The sequence below is a fragment of the Pan troglodytes genome, chromosome 17, assembly GCF_028858775.2.
Source record: "Pan troglodytes isolate AG18354 chromosome 17, NHGRI_mPanTro3-v2.0_pri, whole genome shotgun sequence".
In the NCBI taxonomy this organism is placed as follows: domain Eukaryota; kingdom Metazoa; phylum Chordata; class Mammalia; order Primates; family Hominidae; genus Pan; species Pan troglodytes.
The window spans coordinates 30,833,390-30,858,803 of NC_072415.2; the positions used below are offsets into that span (position 1 = coordinate 30,833,390).

The 25,414-nt window shown below is 37.4% G+C and overlaps 1 protein-coding gene across 5 annotated transcripts in view; it reads right to left on the reverse strand.

Annotated features, from left to right (window-relative positions):
• The window catches only part of ROCK1 (Rho associated coiled-coil containing protein kinase 1), a 159,734-nt gene that overhangs the window by 40,013 nt on the left and 94,307 nt on the right, over positions 1-25,414 (reverse strand). For all 5 annotated transcript variants that reach the window (XM_063796020.1, XM_016933419.4, XM_001151982.5 and 2 more), the window contains 5 exons: positions 18,162-18,297; positions 16,802-16,893; positions 16,454-16,700; positions 2,926-3,032; positions 1,272-1,422 (listed from right to left, as the gene is read on the reverse strand). In XM_063796020.1, the coding sequence (XP_063652090.1) occupies positions 1,272-1,422; positions 2,926-3,032; positions 16,454-16,700; positions 16,802-16,893; positions 18,162-18,297 (733 nt within the window). The remainder of the gene's footprint in view (positions 1-1,271; positions 1,423-2,925; positions 3,033-16,453; positions 16,701-16,801; positions 16,894-18,161; positions 18,298-25,414) is intronic.

Sequence of the window (25,414 nt, forward strand, 5' to 3'; positions counted from 1 at the left end):
TAAATAAAAATCTGGGAGAAGAAACTTATGACCGATATGTTCAAAAAAAATTGACAGCCAAGCATGGTGGCTCATGCCTGTAATCCCAGCACTTTGGGAGGCCGAGGTGGAAGGATCCCTTGAGCCCAGGAGCTCAAGACCAGCCTGGACAACATAGTGAGACTCTTTCTCTACCAAAAATAAATAATTTTTAAAAATTGAAAAAAAATTGACAACTCAGGTTGCAGATAATGCATTGGACTAACACTCAACTGCTTGAAGAAAGTGGCTGGCTGGTCTGAACTAGGGTTGTGTTTGGAGGCATAACACAGTGGAAGTACAAAGAAATGTGAAAATTGAGGGTACAAAGCAAGATAGCAGATGAATTAACAGATGATGAGGTCCAGAGTGGATCATAAAGAAAATCAAGGAAAGGGCTACTAAAAAACAGAGAAAAGACAGACTCCACTAACTTATAGGAAACAGAGTAGTAAACTGAGGGAACTAGAAGGTGAAATTGTGATCTTAAAAAATGGAAAGCATTGCCAGGCATGGTGTTTCATGCCTGTAATCCCAGCACTTTGGGAGGCCGAAGCATGTGGATCACCTGAGGTCAGGAGTTCGAGACCAGCCTGGCCAACATAGTGAAACACTGTCTCTACTAAAAATACAAAAATTAGCCGGGCATGGTGTCGGGTGCCTGTAATCCCAGCTACTCGGGAGGCTGAGGCAGGAGAATTGCTTGAACCTGGAGGCGGAGACTGCATTGACCCGAGATCGCACCATTGCACTCCAGCATGGGAGACAAGAGCAAAACTTCGTCTCAAAAAAAAAAAGGAAAGTATCAAAAGGAAGGCATCCTCTTCTTGATTATAATTTATAATTTCTTTCTTTGAGACACAGTCTCACTCTGTTGCCCAGGCTGGAGAACAGTGACACCATCTCGGCTCACTGCAACCTCTGCCTCCTGGGTTCAAGCGATTCTCCTGCCTCAGCCTCCCCAGTAGCTGGGATTACAGGCATGCAACACCACACCTGGCTAATTTTTTTATTTTTAGTAGAGACGGGGTTTCACCACATTGGCCAGGCTGGTCTCAAACTCCTGGCCTCAAGTGACCCATTGGCTTCAGCCTCCCAAAGTGATGGGATTACAGGCATGAGCCACTGTGCCAGGCCTATAATTTATATTATAATTTCTACAAGTTATACTGTATAAAATTTTGACCAAAACCAAATTTTTTGTAGTCACTATTGAAAGCCAATTTTGTAAAAATATTAAAACTGACACTTACCACACATTGCCACAGACTTTGCCTCTTCAATAGACTGATGTTTGTCAGTTAAACGAGCTTTGGTTACTTTGTGTTCATTTACCTCTTGTTCTAACCGTTGTTGTAATGATTTAAGTTTGTAGTTTAAATCTATTTCTAAATTATTCTTTTCCTGTAAAATGGGAGTAGGAGTCATGTAATAAACTGTGCAGAAGGCATGCATGTTAGTAAATCTTACATTTAATATTCTGGAAGAGATATGATGCCTTATTTTAAAAATCACAATAAACACATATAATTAAAAGCAAAAGATAACCTTTTCTTTACCCCCTCCGTTCCCATTTGAATCATTAACCATGGCGGAGGGCAGAACAAGGCTGTGCTGGTGGTTATGTTCAGGACAGTTCATTGCTAAGATCAGAAATGAATAAGACAAATTTTCAGTTTATTTAAAAATTTCTGATACCATCTTTTTTTTTCTTTTCTTTTTTTTTTAAAGAGATGAGGTCTCACTCTGTCACCCAGGCTGGAGTGCAGTGGCACCTTCTCAGCTCACTGCAGCCTTGAACTCCTGGGCTCAAGCTATCCTCCAGCCTTAGCCTCTGGAGTGGCTAGTATTACAGGCATATGCCACCACACCTGGCTAATTTTTAAGCATTTTTTTGTAGAGATGGGGTCTCGCTCCACTGCCCAGGCTATTCTCAAACTCCTGGGCTCAAGCAATCCTCCTGTGTCAGCCTCCCAAAGTGTTGGGTCTACAGGCATGAGCCACCTTGCCTGGCCTGCTACCACTTTAAAAAAATATATTAAATGATCTTTATCTACATTTGCATCTATATCCACATTTACTTTGCTTTCACAAAAAAACAAAAACAAAAAACGAACAAAAAAACCCACAAACTATCCTGTGGCAAGTCATTGATATAGAAAGGAAAAATGAGTCAAAATATATTCCATTTCTGTGTGGGTACCCTTTTCTACTCTTCAAGCTTCTTTTATCCTATGTCCACATTTACACCAGCTTGGCCATCAAAAACTATTCTAATTGTGACAAAACATGTCCAAAGGACAAGATAAGTAGTGGCTTTTCTGATAATTTACCTGAGGTTCTATTGAACCTCCAACATTTCAGAGGCTTTGAAAAAGTGACAGCTGTATCTCTATATCATCTATTTAACTCTTAGCTAGGTATATAACAGAGAATAACCAATGAAATTTTTATTGTTAAGAAAATTCTAAATGCAAAGGCCAATCACTTTATGCTCTTTTCTATTTTGCTAACTGTAAAACAACAGAACAGGTACTCATCATCTACCACGTACTGATCTGTTGTTTTCCTTCTTCATAAGCCCTCACAGCACATTCATCTTACTCATGTACAAAGAAAATAGGGAAACATACTTTATAAAAAGGTATTTCCAAACCAAAGGAATCTGTGATGGTCTGTTAACATGAAACATCTAATGCTCTCTAGGGTAAAAATAAAAATAACAAATAACAAAACCCTAAATAAGACATACATACATCCCCACGTACAACCAATCAAACATAAAAACTTTTAGAAATGTAACTATATAAACATTAAGAATAAATGCTATTTTATAAAACCACCTAGTAGTCTATGATAATCAGTAATTACTATTTTATAATAATTGGTATATGTTAAATCATTTACCTTTTCTGAGTGATTAAGCATGTCTTGAGCCTCTTTTCTTTCTCCTTCCACTTTTTCGAGATTATGTTTGAGATGCTTCACCTCCTCTTGTAAAGATGTAATTCGAGCTATCAAGTGAGAAAAAAGTTCAAGTCTGTAGTCATTGAAAGAAGTCTTTTTGTTCAGTATTGACAATTTAGTTTTTAAAAAATGTGTGTTTTATGTATTAAGTTTCCTGATCCGATAAGATTTATTAAGTGTTTTCACAATAAACACAAGATATGGAATAAAAATAGTAATGCTAATTGGATATAATCTAGTGCATATTCCTTATTTACAAGTAGCCAAAGAGATGAAGCCTCAGCTTGAGCTAGAAATCAGATCCAAGTCCTTACTGAGTGCTTTTTTTTTTTTTTTTTTTTTTTGAGATGGAGTCTCGCTCTGTTGCCCAGGCTGGAGTGCAGTGGCACAATCTCGGCTCACTGCAAGCTCTGCCTCTGGGTTCACGCCATTCTCCTGCCTCAGCCTCCCGAGTAGCTGGGACTACAGGTGCCTGCCACCAGGCCTGGCTAATTTTTGTATATTTAGTAGAGACGGGGTTTCACCTTGTTAGCCAGGATGGTCTCGATCCCCTGACCTCGTGATCCGCCTGCTTCAGCCTCCAAAAGTGCTGGGATTACAGGCGTGAGCCACTGCGCCCGGCACTGAGTGCTCTTTCTAACCACATTAAAGGTGAGAGCCTTTAGTTAATTAAGGCAAGTATTAAGTGGTCCATATGTGCCAGACACTGCAAAGCGTTTAATAAAATTACTTTTAAACTTAATGGAGCCAAACTCTATTTTCATAGAAAACTAAGTTTTTAAGGAATTCAAGTACTCTAACAAAGCTTAGTTTTAACTTACCTGATGTTCATGCCTTGCAATGGTAGTAACTCATATATTTAGTAATTGTCTACTCATTAAAACGTGCTTTAACCTTACAGGTATTTAAGGCATAAATATTTAATAAACACACAAATTTAACACATGTAGTATCTGACTTAATATACTTATATTGTCTAGCTTAAAATAAAAATTATATTTTCATATTTTGTGATTCAATGTGGCCTAGGATTTGACAAGGAAAATAGATGAAGTACCAGATGGGCCAGTAAAACTTCTGTACTACTCAAAGTACAGTTTGACTTACTGTACTTGTCCCACTCTCAAATGTACTCTAGTCACCTCCCATATTTCAGGGTTTCTAAGGTAGTTCTTTAATAAACAAATAAATATTAAATCTTTGGCACCTGATAATGCATATCTGCTAGATTAGTTCTAGATCTAGAGAACAATGAAATAAATAATTTTATTTACACACTCAAGATATTTTCATGTTGGAGTATGTTCATGTAGGAGAAAGAAACAGCTGCCGCTTTCTTTCAAATAATTGACCAAAAATACAGAGTATATGTGTGTTTGTGTGGACAGAGATAAAGCAAATGTGCTAAGATGTTTAAATGTTGAAGTGCTATTTAGAAATTATAATTTAAAAAATAAATGATATAATTATCTTTAAAATAGGCCAGGTGTAGTGGTTCACGCCTGTAATCTCAGCACTTTGGGAGGCTGAGGCAGGCAGATTGCCTGAGCTCAGGAGTTTGAGATCAGCTTAGGCAACATGGTGAAGCCCTGTCTCAAATACAAAAATCACCTGGGTGTGGTGACACAAGTCTGTAGTCCCAGCTACTTGGGAGACTGAGGTGGGAGGATCGCTTGAGCCCAGGAGTTCTAGGAGAAAATCTGTTTTAAAAATCATTTAAAAAAATCTGTACAAAGATAGTAATTCAGATTAATCTTTGAATTTTTCATGTAGAAGCAGCTTACTACAAACCAACTCCTAAGGAGACAAGATAATAAACTATATGGGTTGAATCCATGCAAGATTCCTAGCAACCACATGAAAGAGACAAATTAAGTATAGTTTATTTTCCTCATTTACTCTGTCTGAAAAGAAATGTCGGAAATAAACTAGAACTTACCTGTGCAATACACGAAAGCAAAGAAGCTTTATATACAGAAAATATAAAAACATAGTGGGAGGAATAAGGGCCCAAACACTAGGTATCATAATCTAAGTTGATTAAAACAAAATTTCTAAAAGCTAATAGAAGATATTATCTTCATAATCTAGTCAAAGACTTTTTCGATAGGCCACACTAAAAACCGCACTAACAATAAAGAAAAAACTAGATACACTGGACTACATCAAATACAAGAAATTAAGACCTTTTGCTTATCCAAAAGCAGCACTGAAGAATGAAAATGTTCCCACCATGCAGTAGGCTGACTATAGTTAACAATAACATACTGCATATTTCAAAATAGCTAGAAGAGATGATTTTGAATGTTCTCACCGTAGAGAAATGACAAATGTTTGAGGAGATATACATACTAATTACCATAATTTGATCATTACACATTGTATATACGTACCAAAACATCCCATAAGTATGTACAATTATTATGTGTCAATTAAAAATAAAACAGGGGGAGGCAGAGAAGGGCCAAATAGAAGCCTCCACCGATTGTCCTCCCTGCAGGAACACCAATTTGAACAACCATTCACACAGAAAAGCACCTTCATAAGAACCAACAATCAGCTTAGTGATATATATCAGCTTGGCCATGGTGGGGTACAGCACCAAGCAGGCTCTTGGGGTCCCCAATTCCAGGTCCTGGTTCTTGGATGGCATTTCTGGACCTGCTCTGGGCCAGAGGGGAGCCCACTGCCCTGAAGGGAGAGTCCCAAGCCTGGCAGCATTGAGACCCAGTGCTGTGCTGGCTTCAGGTCTGACCCAGCACAGTTCCAGTGGTGGTGGCTACAAGGGTGATTGTGTAACCCCTCCCCAACCTCTCCCTGGCAGCTCAGCACAGAGAGACTCCATTTGTTTGGGAGAAAGGGAAGAGAACAAGAGTCTCTGCATTATAATACAGATAATTCTTCCACATCTTACCCAAAACCACCAACATGGTTCCTCTGAGTCTGCAAAAGCCACAGTATTACTGGGCTTGGGATGCCTCCTAATACAGATATGGCTACAGTGACCAAAAACTTAAATCACAACACCTAAGTCCCTTCGAATACCTGGAAAGCCTTTCCAAAAAGGACAGGTACGAACAAGCCCAGACTGCAATGACTACAATAAATACCTAACTCTTCAATGCCCAGACACCAACAAACAACCACAAACATCACGACCATTCAGGAAAACATAATCTCACCAAAGAAACTAAATAAGGCCCCAGGGACCAATCCTGGAGAGACAAAGATATAAGACCTTTCAGACAGAGAATTTAAAATAGCTGTTTTGAGGAAAATCAAAGAAATTCAAGATAAAACAAAGAAGGAATTCAGAATCCCATCAGATAAATTTAACAAAAAGATTGAAATAAATACAAAGAATCAAGCAGAAATTCTGGAGTTGAAAAATGCAACTGACATACTGAAGAATGCATCAGGGTCTCTTACCAGCAGAAATGTTCAAGCAAAAGAAAGTATTAGTGAGCTTGAAGACAGACTATTTGAAAATACAGTCATAGGAGACAAAAAAGAATTAAAAAGAATGGAACATGCATATAAGATCTAGAAAATAGCCTCAAAAGAGAGTAAGAGTTATTAGCCTTAAAGAGCAGGCAGAAAGAGAAGGGTAGAAAGTTTACTCAAAGGGTAATAATACAGAACTTCCCAAATCTAGAAAAAGATACCAACATTCAAGCACAAGAAGGTTCTAAGGGTTCAGAGGTCTGACTCAGCACAGTTCCTGGGGTAGTGGCCACAGGGTAATGATAAGTACACTGAAAAACACTATTGTAACACTGCAATTGCAGTGTATAAATTATTCATATCTTGGGTAGAGAGACTAAAAGAACTGATCAAAAATAACAACTACAATACTTTCCAAGATGCAGTAAGATTATAAATAGAAGCAACGAAAAGTTAAGATGCAGGGGACCAAGTTAAAGTGTAGAGTTTGTATTAGTTTTCTCTTTGCTTGTTTGTTAGTTTGTTAATGCCATCACTGTTAAGTCATCATCAGTTTAAAATAATGGGTTAGAGGATATTATTTGCAAGCCTCATGGTAACCTCAAATCAAAAGACATACAACAGATAGATACCCAAAAAATAAGCAGCAAGAAATTAAAACCTATCACCAGAGAAAATCATGTTCATTAAGAGGAAACAGGAAGGAAAGAAGGAAGAGAAGACCACAAAACAATCACAAAAAAATAACTAAATGGCAGGAGTACGTCCCTACTTATTAACAATAACAGTGAATGCAGATGAACTAAACTGCCCAATCGAAAGACATGGAGTGGCTGAATGGACCAAAAAACAAACAAACGAAAAAACAGAACCCAATGATCTGTTGACTACAAGAAACACACTTCATGTATAAAGGTATACATAGACATACACAGAGAAAACAAGGGGATGGAAACAGATATTCCATGCCAATTAAAACAAAAACAAAAACAAAAAAAGAGCAGTAGCAGTTATACTTGTATCAGACAAAATAGATTTCAAGACAAAAACTATAAAAAGGCACAGAAAAGGTCATAATGTAATGATAAAGGGGTCAATTCAGCAAGAGAATATAACAATTGTAAATACAGATGCACCCAACACTGGAGCAACCAGATATATAAAGCAGATATTGTTAGAGCTAAAGACAGGGATAGACCCCAATCCTGGAGACTTCAACTCCTCACTTTCAGCACTGGACAGATCATCTAGACAGAAAATCAACAAAGAGAACATCAGATTTAATCTGCACTATAGACCAAATGGGACCTCATAAATATTTACAGAACATTTCATCCAACAGCCACAGAATATACATTCTCCTTAGCATGAGGATCATTCTCAAGGACAGACCATATGTTACACCACAAAGCAAGTCTTGAAAAATTCAAAAAAAGTAAAATTATATCATGTATCTATCTTCTCTGGCCACAATGAAACAAAACTAGAAATCAACAACAAGTGGATTTTTTTTTTTTTGAGACGAAGTTTCGCTCTTGTACCCCAGGCTGGAGTACAAATGGCGTGATCTTGGCTCACTGCAACCTCTGACTCCCGGGTTCAAGCGATTCTCCTGCCTCAGCCTCCTAAGTAGCTGGGACTACAGGTGCCTGCAACCACTCCTGGCTAATTTTTGTGTTTTTAGTAGAGACAGGGTTTCACCATGTTGGCCAGGCTGGTCCCGAACTTCTGACCTCAAGTGATCCACCCGCCTCGGCCTCCCGAAGTGCTGGGATGACAGGCATGAGCCATCATGCCTGGCCAAAAAGTGGAATTTTTGAAACGATACAAATACCTGGAAATTAAAGAATATGCTCCTGAATGACCAGCGGATTGATGAAGAAATTAAGAAGAAAATTAAAATATTTCCTGAAACAAATGATAATGAAAACAAAACATACAAAAGCCGATGGGATACAGTGAAAGCAGTACTAACAGGAAAGCTTATAGCTCTGAGCATCTACATCAAAAAGGTAGAAAAAGTTTCAATAAACAACTTAATGATACATCTCAAAGAACTAGAAAAGCCAGAGCAAAACAAACCCAAAATTAGTAGAAGAAAATAAATAATAAAGATCGGACACATGCAACCTACCAAGATTGAACCATGAAGAAATCCAAAACCTAAACAGACAAATAATAAGTAATGAGATCTAAGCTGTAATAAAAAGTCTTCCGGCAAATAAAAGCCCAGGACTGAATGACTTTACTGCTAAATTTTACCAAACTTTTTTTTTTTTTTTTTTTTTGAGACAGAATTTTGCTCTGTCACCCAGGCTGGAGTGCAGTGATGCAATCTCGGCTCACTGCCACCTCCGCCTCCCGGGTTCAAGTGATTCTCCTGCCTCAGCCTCCCGAGTAGCTGGGATTACAGACATGCACCACCATGCCCGGCTAATTTTGTATTTTTAGTACAGATGGGGTTTCTCCATGTTGGCCAGGCCAGGCTGGTCTGGAACTCCAGACCTCAAGTGATCCGCCCACCTTGGCCTCTCAAAGTGCTGGGATTACAATCGTGAGCCACCGCATCTGGCCCTTACCAAACATTTAAAGATGAACAAATAACAATCCTACTCAAACTATTTCAAAGAATAGAGGAGGAGAGAATGTTTCCAAACTCATTCTACAAGGCCAGTATTACCTAGATACCAAAACCAGATGAAGACATTTTAAAAGACAAACAAACAAAAAAGTTATAAGCCAATATTCACGAGGAGCACACATGCAAAAACCCTCAACAAGATGCTAGCAAACCAAATTCTACAATACATTAAAAAGTTCATTCATCATGACAAATACCATTTGCTGAAATATCAATGTTTTAGCAAAAAACTAATTTAAATATGTTAAAATGCCAAAATAAAATATAAAATTTACAAAAAGGCATAATCTACGAAAAGGCATTGAGTCCCACCAAGAACATACAAAAATTAAAAATAAATTAATGGGCAAGATATAAGAAGAAAATGCACATTAAGAAAAAGCCTCAGAGTCAGATACATTTAATATCATTTATAATACAAATTTTAATCCACCCAGAAGATACAGGAGTCAAAATCTTATACACCAAAAAACACTGCATTAAAAATATGTAAAGCAAGGTATTCATGAAATACCCACAGCTAACATCATACTCAATGAACAATCCAAAAAGAAAATTGAGAAAATTCCCTTTAAAAGAGCATCAAAAAGAATAAAATACCCAGGAAGAAATTTGTATATAGAAAACTAAAAACAAACACACAAACGAACAAAAACACTGCTGAAACACATTTTAAAAGATCTAAATAAATGAAAATATATCCTTGTTCATGGACTGGAAGACTTAATATTAGTTTTGGTTTTTTTTGAGACAAGGTCTGCCTCTGTCAGCCAGGCTGGAGCACTGGGACAACAGGCGTGCACCACCACACCTGGCTGATTTTTTATTTTTTGTAGAGACAGGCTTCGCCATGTTGCTCGGGGGGGTCTCAAACTCCTGTGCTCAAGTGATCTGCCTACCTTGGCTTCCCAAAATGCTGAGATTACAGGCGTGAGCCACTGGCGCCTGGCTGGAAGATTTAATATTGTTAAGATGGCAATACTACACAAAGTAATCTACAGATTCAAAGAAATTGCTATCAAAATTCTAAAGGTCTTTTTTGCAGAAATAGAAAAGCCAATCCTCAAATTCACACAGAATTGCAAAGAACCCTGAATACGTAAAACATACTGAAGAACAACAAACTTGGAGGGCTCAAACTTCCTGATTTCAAAACTTGCTACGAAGCTACAGTGAACAAAACAAAACAGTGTGGTACATGCTGGCATAAGGACAAACACACAGACCAATAGAATAGGGTTGAGAATCCAGAATATCATAGATGCATGATATCTATAGTCAATTGATTTTCTTTTGTTTTTGGAGACAGGGTCTCATTGTGTTCGCCCATGCTGGAGTGCAATGGTGCAATCTTGGCTCACTGCAACCGCTGCCTCCCAGGCTCAAGTGATCCTCCGGCCTCAGTCCCCCAAGTAGCTGGGACTACAGGCGCGTGCCATCATGCCTGGCTAATTTGTGTATTTTTAGTAGAGACATGGTTTTGCCACGTTGCCCAGGCTGGACTCAAACTCCTGAGCTTAAGCGATCCGCCCAACGCAGCCTCCCAAAGTGCTGGGATTACAGGTGTGAGCTACTGCACCTGGCTGCCAATCGATTTTCAACAAAGATGCCAAGACCATTTACACAGGAAAGAATAGTCTCTTCAACAAATGTTGCTGGGACAACTGGATATCAGATGCTCAATATCATTAGTCATTAGGGACAATGAAAATCAAAACAAACAGCAATGGGACAACCACCACATACCCACTAGAGTAACTAACTGAAAAAAAGGAAAATACCAAGTGTTGGCAGGGATATGGAGAAACTGGAATCCTGTACATTGCTGACAGGAATGTAAAATGGTGCAGCCATTGCAGAAAACAGTTTGGAAATTCCTCCAAAGTTACACATAGAATTACGAGAAGACTCAGAAATTCCACTCCTAAATATACACCCCTAAAGAATTAAAAACAGGTACTCCAACAAATACTTGTACACAAATGTTGAAGCAGTGCTATTTACAATAGCCAAAAGGTGGAATCAATCCACAGTAATACTCTGTTATATGTATATCATCAACAGATGAATGGCTAAGCAAAATGTGGTAAATACATATAACAGAATATTACTCAGCCACAAATGAATGAACTACTGACACATGCTACAATATGGATGAACCTGTAAAACATTATGCTAAGTGAAAGAAGCCTGACACAAAAGGTCACACATTCTATGATGCCATTTATATGAAATATCCAGAACGGGTAAATTCAGAGACAGAAAGGAAATTGGTGGTGGCCAGGAGATAGTGGAGGGGGAAATAGGGAGGGGCAGCTTAATGGATCCTATTTTGTAGTTTCAAAATGAAATGTTTTGGAACCACATACAGGAGGTATTTGTGAACATTTTGAATGTAGTAAATGCTGTTGAATTGTATATTTTTAAATGGTTAACTTTTGTTACAAGAATTTCACCTTAATTAAAAAATATAGACAGCAAAAGCTGTTAGAAATACAAGGGAGGCTGCCAGGCGTGGTGGCTCATGCCTGTAATCCCAGCACTTTGGGAGGCTGAGGCAGGCAGATAACGAGGTCAAGAGATCAAGACATCCTGGCCAACACGGTGAAATCCTGTCTCTACTAAAAATACAAAAATTAGCTGGGCATGGTGGCGCATGCCTGTAGTCCCAGCTACTTGGGAGGCTGAGGCAGGAGAATCACTTGAACCTGGGAGGCGGAGGTTGCAATGAGCCGAGATCATGTCACTGCACTGTAGCCTGGGTGACAGAGTGAGGCTCCGTCTCAAAAAAAAAAAAAAGAAAAAAGAAATACATGGGGAGGCTATGAGAAAAAACCCACAATGATAGTGAAAACTTTTAAAACACATTTTAAAATTTGACAGAACAAAGAGACAAAGAATAAATGCAATCTTAGAAAACTGATGGATTACATTAGAAAACGGATCAACTTTTCACCCAAAAAGATGTTTCATACAAAAATTGACAATTTTCAAATGCCCATGTAACAGTGAAATGCAAAAATCATTTATAAACTAAGCCAGAAAAAAAATCATTAAAAGTAGAAATCCCAAAGTAGAAATCTTTTAATAGTTCCTGATCACAATAAATAAGAAATTATTAATTACAAAAAAAATTGTTTCCTACCTCTGTCCATTAAAATGACCTACAAACATTGACCAACCCAACAGTAGTGAGTGCCCATAGAATTCAGGTTATAGACCCTGAATGTCATATGCTACAAAAGGAACTGGAGTTCCTAGGCAAATGGGTGATTCCAGGTCTGGGACAAAAAATAATTCTGGAAAATCTATGCATATCAAAAAGCAAGGATGCGATCCAAAACTAGTAGGGTAGTGTCTAAACTTAAAGAATTCCTACTAAACTTCATGTGAGCATCATTAAGAATAATGCAAAGGGCTAACATATATTAAATATATTAAAATTCATGAGTTCACAAATATATTTTAAAAATTCACTAATCATCTTTGGAGGATGCCTGGGAAATAACTCACTGTTCCAAAAACTGACAAAGAATTAAGTATTTAACCTGACTTTCTTTTATAAGCTGTACCTCAAATTAACTACTATATAATAGATAAGGAAATGTTCATCTCTAGAGTAGTATTCCAATTAACAAATGAAGGAGGAAGGATAAAAATAGATGATCACCACTGCAAATTCCTAAAGAAACAAAGGACCTAGGCAATGATCATCAATGGCTACTAACACCACAAAAAGATACAGCCAGGCTTTATGTTTTTTCATTTGTTTGTTTGTTGTTGTTTTAGAGACAGGGTCTTGCTCTGTTGCCCAGGCTGAAGTACAGTGGCACGATTTCAGCTCACTGCAACCTCCATCTCCTGGGCTCAAGCAATCCTCCACCTGAGCCTCCTAAGTAGCTAGGACTACAGGTGCGTGCCACCATACCTCGCTAATTTTTTATTTTTTGTAGAGATGAGGTTTCGTCATGTTGTTCGGGCTGGCCTCAAACTCCTGGGCTCAAGAGATCCACCCACCTCAGCCTCCCAAACTGTTGGTTTTACAGGTGTGAGCCACTGCACCCAGCCCAGATTTTATGTTTATGTGTCTCCTGGTACCTAAATACTACTTACAAGTATTCTTGACAAAGTCCTACCCGAAGTAGATCACATCTCTAGATCTAACGTCTAGTTTAAAGTACTACCGCGGACAGAGCAACATGCTAAATGATACCAGCAGATGAAATCAGTAAAATTCTGAACAGGAGCCACTCACAGGATGAAAAAAACATGGTTTCTTTAACCAAAAACAACAGCAAAAAGAGATTACAAAGAACACAAAAGGGAGGAGGAAAATACAGATTAAAATAAACTTAAGGGACGTATTAATGAAATGCAATGTCCAAACTTTGGATCCAAATTCAAGCAAAATAAATGCAATAAGAACAAATTATGAGACTACTAGAGGAACTTAAGCACTAATTAGATATTTTATAATATTATATAACTGTCATCTATTTTCTACCTTTGATAATGGCATTGTAGTTATCTTTGTCTTTTTAAAAAAGAGTCCCTATCTTTAAGATAATGAAATATTTACAAATTAGGATGTATTTACAAAAGGACAATGTGGTGCCTGATATGTGCTTCAAAATAATTCAGTGTCAGAGGATTGGGAAGGGGAGGTGGAGGTACAAAATGAAACACGACTGGTTACCAAATGAAGATTTTTGAAGCTTAATGATGAGTACACAAGAGGTCACTATAGTACAGGTTAGGCATCCTTAATTGGAAAATCCAAAAAATCCAAAATGCTCCAAATTCTGAAACTTTTTGAGCACTGACATGACATTCAAGGATTTCAGGTTTGGGATACTCAACTGGTAAGTATACATAACGCAAATATTCTCACAAACCACCCAAAATCCAAAATCTGAAGCACTTCTGGTTCCAAGCAAACAATTAAAAAAACAGAAAAAGACTTTTAAAAATGGTTAATTAAAAAAATTGATTTTTGCCTTTCAATCTGAAGCAGAGATAAACTTACTAGATGAAAGCTTATCAATTCAGTTAAAATTTCAATCCTCCATAACATTTTGATCACTTTCATTAAGCCTCTATAGCCTGAACTTTTGGAAACTTTCCCTGTAATCAATTGCAGCCTTATTGTTGCACTAGTCCAGGTACTGGCAAACATCAGGGCTGCAGCCTGTTTCTGTACAGACGTCAAGCTAAGAATGGTTTTTATACTTTAAAGGGTTATAAAAAGTAAAAAATAAAAAAGACTATGCAACAGAGATCATATATGGAGGACATTCCATTAATGAATAACAATCAAGACTCTGCCAGAAGCCCACCATCCCAAACTAAATTTATACTGAGAGACCTGAAAGTTCTTAAAGACCAGAAAAGAGTAATATAAGCATTGTGATTTTTTTAAAAACCCACAATGCACTTTTATATGTATGTTGAAACTCACATAAGTTGTGTGCATTATTTTAGTGTATGTGAGCTTTTATTCACGTTTAAGTTCCAAACTGAAGAAACACTGAAAAAGAATAAACTAACAATAAATCATGCTATAAATTTTCCTTAACTTTTACTGATATCTAAAAAATAGATTCAGTTAAAAACCACTGTTGATAGTACATGGATGATCTCTACCTCTGAAGCAAGGAGCTTAAAGCTCAGTCAAACACAGATCACAAACTTATAAGAATTTTAGAATTGGAAGGATTTATAGAGGTAACCTATTCTTATCTCCTTGGTTTACAGATAAAGAAGGGAGATGAAGAGACTTTCAAACAGCTAATAAGCTGTATAAAAAGGCCTAGGAAAACAATTTAAGGAAGTCTGTGACTTTCCTATTACATATAAAGTGGTTACTTTCTTAGTTATAATCAGATCTATTTTAAGCCTGGTCCCTGAGAAATATGATTGCACAACACTCCTCAGCTAAGAACCAACAGGAGATTGTATTTTCTGTTTCCTTAGTCACAAAAACTGACCCTGACCTCTCTCCACTGAATTATAGCTAATCATCAAGCCCCAAGGGACCTGAAACTATGTTCCCATCTCTAACTAAGGTTAAAAAGAACTCCTCCCTCCAATTTTTTCCTGAGACATCTGGCAACTTCTATGCATATTTGTTTTGATTAGGTAGTATGGATGCTGCTGCTAACAGGAATAGAAAATAGAAAAATATGTGAGTAGGTAAAGCCAGGAATCTTTTTGAAAACAAACTGAATTTTATTACTATTTAAAAACTGTTCATTTATTCACTTAGTTATACTCAATCTTCTGCCTCTTAGATTCACAAAGACTGTCAATATCTCCAGTTCAAACATTCCCAAGTATCTAACTTTTAATGTGTAACGGGATTCTATTTCTGCAATTGAGTTTCTATTACTACCAACGATGCATGAGGAATTCCTAGGTTTTAATAGTGATAATCCTCTTTGCCTGGATTAGTCTCACTTTGAGTAAAACCTTTATGAATTAGGCAAGTTTTTAAATGAAGTTTTTGGTTAATTTATCTGTAAAATTGAAAAATATCCGCATTACCTACGCTGCAGGAGTACCTGTGAGGGTGAAGAAATTACAATGTGTTACAAATGTGGGCATTATCCTAAAAGAGAAAGAATGCTGGCCTGGTGTGGTGTCTCACACCCATAATGCCAGCACTTTGGGAGGTCAAGGTGGGCGGATCGCTTGAGCTCAGGAGTTTGAGACCAGCCTGGGCAAAATGGTGAAACCCCGTCTCTACAAAAAATGCAAAAATTAGCTGGGCATGGTGGCATGCACCTGTAGTCCCAGCTACTCAGGAGGTTGAGGTGGGAGAATTGCTTGACCTCAGGAGTTCAAGGCTGCAGTGAGCTGTGATCATGCCGCTGCACTCCAGCCTGCGCAACAGAGCAAGTTCCTATCTCAAAAAAACGTAAACAATAAAAAAGAATGCAACCATTTCTGGTTTCATCAAAGTCATTTTCTTTATGAGGGTAATATGATCATAAATATATTAACTTAGACTTAAAAATGGTCAAGATGGTAAATTTTATGTTATGTATTTTTAACAATTAAAAATAAAAATTGTAAAATATTCCTTCCATTGATAGATGAGTGGATGAACAAAATGTGGTATACACATACCATGGAATATTACTGAGCCCTAAAAAGGAAGGAAAATCTGACACACACAACATGGATAAACCTTGAAGACACTGTGCTAAGTGAAAAAAGCCAGACGCCAAAAGGACAAACACTGTATGATTCCACTTATATGATGATGGTTGCATCCATTGTGAACTGCATTTAATCCCACTGAACTGTATATATAAAAATGGTTAAAATGTTATAATAAATTTCATGTTATGCATATTTTACCACAATAAGAAAAAATATTACCTTGAAGGTCTCCAATCATCTCAGAATCATGACCTCTGTCTCTTCGTTCAGCTTCTAATATAGCTTGCAGCTGGTAATAATCTTTGTCTGTTTGTGACTTAGAATTCTCTAAAATTCGATTTCTCTCTTGCAACTCTCTGTTCAGGGACTCTAACTGACTAATTGACTTGCTCATCTCTGTGTGACTCTTCCTCAGTCTTACAGCTGTGTCCGATTCTGTCCTAAGTAAGTCATTGGCTTCTTCTAGCTATTTAAAAAGAAAGCAAAAAAATAGGTTTCTGACCAAAGTACAATATAATTTAATTATCTACAATTTTTTAAAAAAGGAACCTCATTTGAAACACTTACCTGCTTTTGTAACTGGGACAGCTTCTCATTAGCAAGCTGTGAATTCTGACTGACTTTCTTTAAGTCTTCCAACTGATCCTTTAATGTAGAAACTAGAAAATGAAAGAATAATATATAGAAATTACAACATTTTCATAGGGGAAACATATAAATCCTTTTTTAAAAAAAGACATTTAGTCTTAGGCCATAATAGTCAGCTACATTAGGTCCATTCCCAAAGCCAAATTCCAATTTGGAAGTACCTGCATTTTAAATTCATTAAAAAGTAGAACATTATCTTCTAATACAGAGTGCAAAAAGATTTCTTCTTACTGTTGTAAATCTCAAACTCCTTTATTCCCTTTATAAGATCACTGTTAGTGTACTTATAAAGCTAGTTTTAATATTATTTATTTTTCAATAGTTCAATTGCTTGATAATTCAATATCTTAATAAAAATACAAAATTTAAAAGGTACCAAATGGTAGATAGTATAGAATAAGTCTTCCTTTCTCCATTTAGTCATTTTTGCCCCTTCTGAGTCTCCCTTAACTGGCTCTCCTCCCTAATATATATTTAATTTAAGCATATATAGACAAGTACTCTTGTTTTAAACACAAGCAATCCGTTTCTGTCACTTAAAGATCTGTCTTAGAGATTGTTTTATAACCGTATTTAAGGAGATGATTTATTATTTTTTATAAGCCACACAGTATTCTACCATATAGATGTACTAAAATTTATTACAGCATTCATTACCTTTATGTTTCATATATGTATTACATTATGTTTCATATACAGCGTTGACTGCATTTTTTTTGTCATTTTAAACAATGCTACAATGAATAGCCTTGTGTATATATCAGTTTGCAGTATGAGTATGTACGTGAAATAACTTACGAAGTGAAATCACTGCATCAATGGGTGTAGAAAGGTATTTTAAATATATTTGTAACACAGGCATTAAACAAGAAATTCTGGTTTAGAAGTTCTTAGACGCAGCTGCTTGTTAGAAGTACCTAGGGGGCTTGTAAAAAATAATGATACTCAGGCCACATATCTAGACCAATTAAATTAGAATCGCTGGGATTTAGGCATCAGTACTCTTTAAAGCTTCCCAGGAGATTCCAGTATGCACACCATGATGACAATCACTACTCTAGTTAAATGCTACTTACTATTTACTTTAATATGTAATTTAATTAATATTTAATTTAATTAATATTTAATTTGTTATAAATTTAACCTGAGATCTGGGTTATTTAGCTTATAAAGTGTCTTAGGATTGTAGCTTCATGTATGTATCATGGACACTAAATTAAAGACAACCTCATGACAGTGTTAGAAATTCTATCATTTTTCAAAAGTAGTGACAATTTACCTTCATTTTCTACATTTCTTCTCTTCTCATTTTCCTGTTCAGCTTTTCTTTGGTACTCATTAATTCTATGCTGTAGCAACATTTTCTCCTTCTCAATCTGAGACACTGTAGATTCTAGATTTCTTCTTTGATTTCCCTGGAATTGTAATGATAAAAGTTACCACTGTGATTAATACTCTCGTCATTCATTCAAGGGAGTATTTTGTTCTTAAAAACAAAAAACAAGAAAAAAAAAAAGACAAACACTTAAGATGAATGTTCTGTTTCAAACGCAAATAGTATCTCCTAATATAACTTTCTAAGTAGCTTGCCTTTTAAGAAGACAGTGAGAATCTGCTTATTTGAACTTGATAGGTAAAATTTTCAGAGACTTCTGGCTCCAAGAATTTAAAATACAACCCTGTGAATCTTTTCAGACTGAAAGCCACTCTCTAAGTTTAAGACAATCATATTGTATTACCAATATTTTGGTTTGTTAACAACCCCAAATTTAAGGTATGAAACATGAAAGGATCATCTGATAATTAAGCGATGAAAAGCTCAAACATTACCAGATGGTAGAGAATGTGCAGTGAGTTCACCATTTCCTCGATGTCTCCCTTAATCCTATCTCTGTCAATAACAACTTGCTTATCTTTCTAAAATGTTCTAGGTATCTACCCACCAATATGTATTAAAAAGCAATCAAGGAAATTCTTTTTTTTTTTTTTTTTTTTGAGATGGAGTCTGGCTCTGTCGCCCAGGCTGGAGTGCAGTGGCACTATCTTGGCTCACTGCAAGCTCCGCCTCCCAGGTTCACGCCATTCTCCTGCCTCAGCCTCCCGAATAGCTGGGACTACAGGTGCCTACCACCACACCCAGCTAATTTTTTGTACTATTTAGTAGAGATGGGGTTTCACCGTGTTAGCCAGGATGGTCTCGATCTCCTGACCTCGTGATCCACCTGCCTCAGCCTCCCAAAGTGCTGGGATTACAGGCGTGAGCCACCGCGCCTGGCAAGAAATTCTTATTTTAGAAAAAGAAACTACTGGAGACAGGAGGATTAAAATACCAAATTTTTTTTTCTTTTCTTTTTTTTTTGAGACAGATTCTCACTCTGTTGCCCAGGTTGGAGTGCAGTGGTGCAATCTCGGCTCACTGCAACCTCTGCCTCCAGGGTTCAAGCGATTCTCGTGCCTCAGCCTCCTAAGTAGCTGGGATTACAGGGACGCACCACTGCGTCCAGCTAATTTTTCTATTTTTGGTAGAGACGGGTTTCGCCATGTTGGCCAGGCTGGTTTTGAACTCTTGACCTCAGGTGATCCGCCTGCCTCTGCCTCCCAAAGTACTGGGATGACAGGCATGAGCTACTGTGCCCAGCCTAAAATACCCAAATTTTCACAACTTAAAAATATACCTTTCTGAGTTACCACTATCAGTAAATCTTGTTTTTGATGCTTCACTTTTTAAGACTCCACATTAGGAAACCTGTTTTATAGTGTTTCTGGGCTTTCTCATCTTTAAGCAAAAATTGGACATAAATCATTCAAGGTCTTTCTGATTCTAAGAGTTTATCATTCTAACTTTTAGTTAATTTTTAGATAATCATACATTCAAAGAAAGTTGCAAAGATAGTACAGAGAGGTCCCAAGTGCCCTTCCACTCAGCTTCCCCCAGTAGAGACATTATATATAACAATAGTACAATAACAAAATCAGAAAATTCTCACTGGTATAAGGAGTGTATGATTCTCTCATTTTATCACATACGTAGGTTCATGTAAGCACCACCACAACAAAGATACAGAACTGGTCATCACAACAATTTCTTTCCAGTCACTAGTTATAGCCACACCCATCCCCGTCCTCCCACCACCCATACTCCTGGCAACTAATGGTTCTCCACTTCTATAATTTTGTCTTTTTGAGAATGTTATATAAATGGAACCATGCAATATATGACTTTTTGAGACAGGCTTTTTTTTTTTTTTTTGTATTTTTAATAGAGATGGGGTTTCACCATGTTGGCCAGGATGGTCTCAATTTCCTGACCTCGTGATCCGCCCGCCTCAGCCTCCCAAAGTGCTGGGATTACAGGCGTGAGCCACCGCGCCTGGCCAAGACAGGTTTTTTTTTTTTTTAACTCAACATAAAGCCCTTAAAATCCATCTCTGTATTGTATGTATCTACAGTTTATTCCTTCTTGTGGCTGAGTATTCCATGGTACAAATGTACCGAAGTTTGTTCAACCATTCACCTACTGTAGGACATTTTGATTTATTTTCAGTTTTTGGCTATTACAAATAGAGCTGTTATAAACATTAGTATACAGGTTTTTGTGAGAATATACATTTTCATTTTTCTGGAATAAATGCCCAAGAATACAATTGCTAGGTCACATAGTAGGCACATGTTTAGTTTTTCAGGAACACAGCCAATTGGTTTTCCACAATGTCTGTACCATTTTATATCCCCATCTGCAATGTCCAAGTGATCTAGTTTCTCCATATCCTTGTCAGTTTGCTATTGACATAATTTTAAAACTTACTTTTTTTTCATGGTTATGGAGTAATATTTCATGGTAGTTTTAATTTGCACTTCCCAAATGACTAATTATGTGAACCTCTTTTCATATGTTTATTTTCATCCATATATCTAAAAAGTTTAAAAAGTATGGATTCACTTTCCTTAACACTTATATAGGGCTACTGAAATTACCTATTTCATACTGTATGAGTTGTGATAGTTTGATTTTTGAGAAGTTAGTCCCTTTCATCTACATGTCTTAATTGTGTTTAGAACTGTTCATAGTATTTCCTTATGATTCTTTTGATACCTATATGGTCTATAGTATATGCCCTATTTCATTCCTCATACTGGTAATTTGTGTCCTCTCTTTTTCCTTTATCAGTCTTGCTAGAGGTTTGTTAATTTTGTTGATCTTTTCACACAGCTTTTTGTTTCACTGATTTTCTCTATTGTTTTTTTGCTTTTAACTGCATTGTTCTCTGCTCTTATCGTTACTTGTCCTTCCTTTTGCTTGTTTTGGGTTTATTTCACTCTTTTTATTCTAGTTTCCAGAAGTAGGAGTTTAAATTATTGATTTTAGACTTTTCCTCTTTTCTAAGGTAAGCATTTAGTGCTATAAATTAACCTTCATCACCATGTTAACAGTATCTCACAAATTTTGATGATGTATTTTCACTTCATTGTTCAAATATTTTGTAAAGATAAAGAGCCGTAACAGTTTTATGAGACATAATTAACATTCCAATGTATTTTTTTCACTGAGACTTCTTCTTTGACCTCTGGATTATTTAGAAGTTTGTTGTTTGCTTTCCATGTGTTTGCAGATTTTTCTGTTATTCTCATCTGTACATTTTGGTCAGGAAACTGTATGATTTCAGTGCTTTCAAATGTGTTTGTTTTATAGCTTGGGATGTGGTCTACCTTGGTGTGTGTTCCTTAAGCACTTGAAAAGAAGGCATATTGTGCTGTTAAGCAGAGGGTTCTGTAAATGTTGAACAAATTCTGACGGCTGACAGTGTGGTTGAGTTCTCCTATGTTTGGTGATTCTTACGGCTGCTGAAGTCTCCAACAATAATTATGGATTGGTCTATTTCACCTTCCAGTCTTATCAACTTTTGCTTCACATATTTTGTAGCTCTGTTGTTTGGTGTACAGTTAGGATTTTTATTTATTTTTGGTGGATTGACTCTTATCATTATGTAATATTCCTCTACGTTCATGGTAATTTTCTTTGCTCTGAAGTCTACTTTAGTTGGTATTAACATTGCCAATATGCTGCTTTCTTTTTAATATTTGTTATGTTATCTCTTCACATCTTCCGATGTTCAACTTGCCTATATTGTTATATTTGAAGAGTTTCTGACAGATATATAAATGGGGGATTTAAAAAAATCTACGCCTACCACCTCTTTTGAGCTATGCTCACCACTATACCACCAACGCATCTGACCTCTTTTGATTGGTATTCCATTTAATTTCCATTTAACGTCATTATTGGTAGTATGTTAGGGTGAAGTCTGCCATTTTTGTTTTTTTGTTTGATCTCTGTTATTTCTACATTTTCTTTCCTGTCTTTCTGTGGGTTACCTGAACATTATTTTAGCATTCCTTTTGATTTACCTATGGTGTTTTTGAATGTATCTCGTTGTAAGGCCTTTTCAGTGGCTGCCCTAGATATTACATTGTATATGCATAGCTTAATATATAGTACACTCCACTGGTATTGGCATCTTACCAGTTTGAGTAAAGAATAAACATCTTCCCTTTCTTTTTTTAATTTTTATCTTATTTATTTTTGAGAAAGGGTCTCACTCTGTCACCCAGGCTGGAGTACAGTGGTATGCTTATGGCTCACTGCAGCCTCAACTTCCTGGACTCAAGCGATCCTCCCACCTCTGCCTCCCTAGTAGCTGGGACTACAGGCGTGCACTACCACACCTGGCTAATTTTTGTATTTTTTGTACAGACAGGGTTTCGCCTTGTTGCTCAGGCTGGTCTTGAACTCCTGGGCTCAAGCAATCTGCTGGCCTTGGCCTCCCAAAGTGCTGGGATTACAGACATGAGCCACCACACTTGACCTAAAAACTTTACCTTTCTTTATGACCCATTACTCTCTGTTTATGTCTAAAATATTTTTTCTCATACACAGAGAATCATATTAGACAATATAATTTTTGCTTCAACTGCCTACTATAAAAAATCAAGAGGAGAAAAAATGTATTTACCCATCTTTTACTCTTTCTTTATTCCTAGTAATTCAAAATTCCTCCTTTTTCTTTTGGAGACAGAGTCTTGCTGTGTCACCCAGGCTGGAGTGCAGTGGTGCGCTTGGCTCACTCCAGCCTTCACCTCCCAGGTTCAAGCAATTCTCTAGCCTCAGCCTCAGCCTCCTGAGTAGCTAGGATTACAAGTATACGCTACCACACTTGGCTAATTTTTTTTGTATTTTTAGTAAAGATGGGGTTTTGCCATGTTGGCCAGGCTGGTCTTAAACTTCTGGCATCAAGTGATCTGCTCGCCTCAGCCTCCCAAAGTGTTGGGATTACAGGTGTGAACCACCCTACCTGGCCAAGATTCCTTCTTTTATCATTTCCTTTCTGTTTAGAGAATTTTCTTTTGCAATTCCTTTAGGGAAGGTGTGCTGGTGACACATTATCTTAGTTTTTCCTCATCTGAGAATGTTGTCATTTTCTTTTTCATTTGAGAAGGATGTTTTAATTGAACACAGAATTCTGGGTTGATAGGTTTTTTTGTTTTTTTAGCACCTGAAAAAGTCATGCCACTTCCTCCTGGACTCCATGGTTTCTGATAAGAAATCAGCTGTCACTTACACTGTTGTTTCCTTTCTAGGTAAGGTGTGTCCTGTATTTAAGATTTCTTTTTTGTCATTAAGTTTCAGAAATCTGACTATTGTGTCTTGGTGTGGATATCTTTGGGTTTACACTTTTTGTGGTTTGCTAAGCTTCTTGGTAGTTCATGTCTTTTGTCAGTTCAGGTCTTTTGTCAAATTTGTTGAATTTTCTGTCATCATTTCCTCCCACGCCCTTTCTCCTCTCCTTTAGTAATTCGAGTGACACAAATGTTAGAACTTTATTGTTACAGTTCTACAGGTCCCAGAGGCTCTGTCACTTTTTTTCTGATCATTTTCTCTCTGTTGTTCAGACTGGATAATTTCTATTTTTCTTTGTTGAAGGTCTCTGATTCGTTCCTCTGCATTGTTCACTCTGCTGCTGACACCATCTATTGAGACTTTTATTTCAGTTATTGTAATTTTTGGTTGGCTCTATTTTATATTGTCTATGTCTTTCTGAGACTATTTTTTTGCTTGTTTGTATGTTTATAGTTGCTCACTGAAACATATTTATGGTGATTCCTTTAAATACTTGTCAGATAATTCTAACATCTGTGTCATCTCAGCGTTGGTATTAGTTTATTATTGTTTCTCATTCCAGTTAAAATTTTCCTAGTTCTGATTATGATGAGCAGTTTGCTATTCAAACCTGGACATTATCTTACAACATTCTGGATCTTATTTAAAATCTCTTTTAGAAGGTCTCCTCTGACACTGTTCTGGTGAAACTAAGGGGGTGCTGCCTCTTTTCTGCCAGGTGGAGTTTGCAGAAGTCCAGGTTTTCCACTCAGCCTCTACTGACACCTCAGGTAGGGAGGGGAGCAGATCCTCATCATTGCTGGGTGGAAGCAGGAGTTCTGGCACTCTACCAGGCCTCCATTGAGCGCACCATGGCTGCTCCTTATGTGGCCCCCACAGATGACACTGCATTGTGGAGGGGAGCTTGTTATTTTCAGTGGAAAGTTCTGACTCCCTACCATGCCTCTTTGATACCAACCCAGAAGGCAGTGGGAGGGGCACCCCCTTACTGCCAGCTGGAAGTGTAAGTGTAGATTCCCCACATGGTCACTGCTATGCTGTCTGGGGAGAGAAAGAAGGTTTGTTACTGCCCACAGGAGATGAAAATTCCTTTACTGGACCTTCTCTGACACTATTCTAATTGGAAGTTGGGGTGTGCTACAGCATAGTGGAGATGGAAATCTAGACTTCCCACTCAGCCTTTGCTGTAAAGAATGGGGCTACAGTTGGCTGGGCGTGGTGGCTCAGGCCTGTAATCCCAGCACTTTGGGAGGCCAAGGTGGGCGGATCAAGGTCAGGAGATTGAGACTATCCTGGCTAACACAGTGAAACCCCATCTCTACTAAAAAATAAATAAATAAAAAATTAGCCAGGCGTGGTGGCAGGCGCCTGTGGTCCCAGCTACTTGGGAGGCTGAGGCAGGAGAATAGCGTGAACCCAGGAGGCAGAGCTTGCAGTGAGCCGAGATCGCGCCACTGCACTCCAGCCTGGGCAAAAGAGCAAGACTCTGTCTCAAAAAGAAGAAAAAAAAAAGAATGGGGCTACCGTTTTTCTGTGGTGTTTGGCTGAAAAGAGCAGTGATAGTGTAAGTTTTCTGACTTGCTAGCCTGCTCCTTTTTTGGTCTTTAGGCTAAGGAAATTAGCTTTTTTTGGAGCTTTGTCTGCAACTGTTGATATTTCGAGGTTGCTGGCTTCTCTGGCACCCCGTCTAGGACACATGCAGCAAAAAGAAAACCCTGAAGACTCATTCATGTGTTGTTTCTCAGGACGCAAGTAACCCAGGTTGGTCTGCCTTCTTTCCACCTTTCAAAATCTTTTCATGTTTGTTTTATGTTTTAATGTTTAGGGTTTTTAGTTGTACTTACTGGGAGGAATAC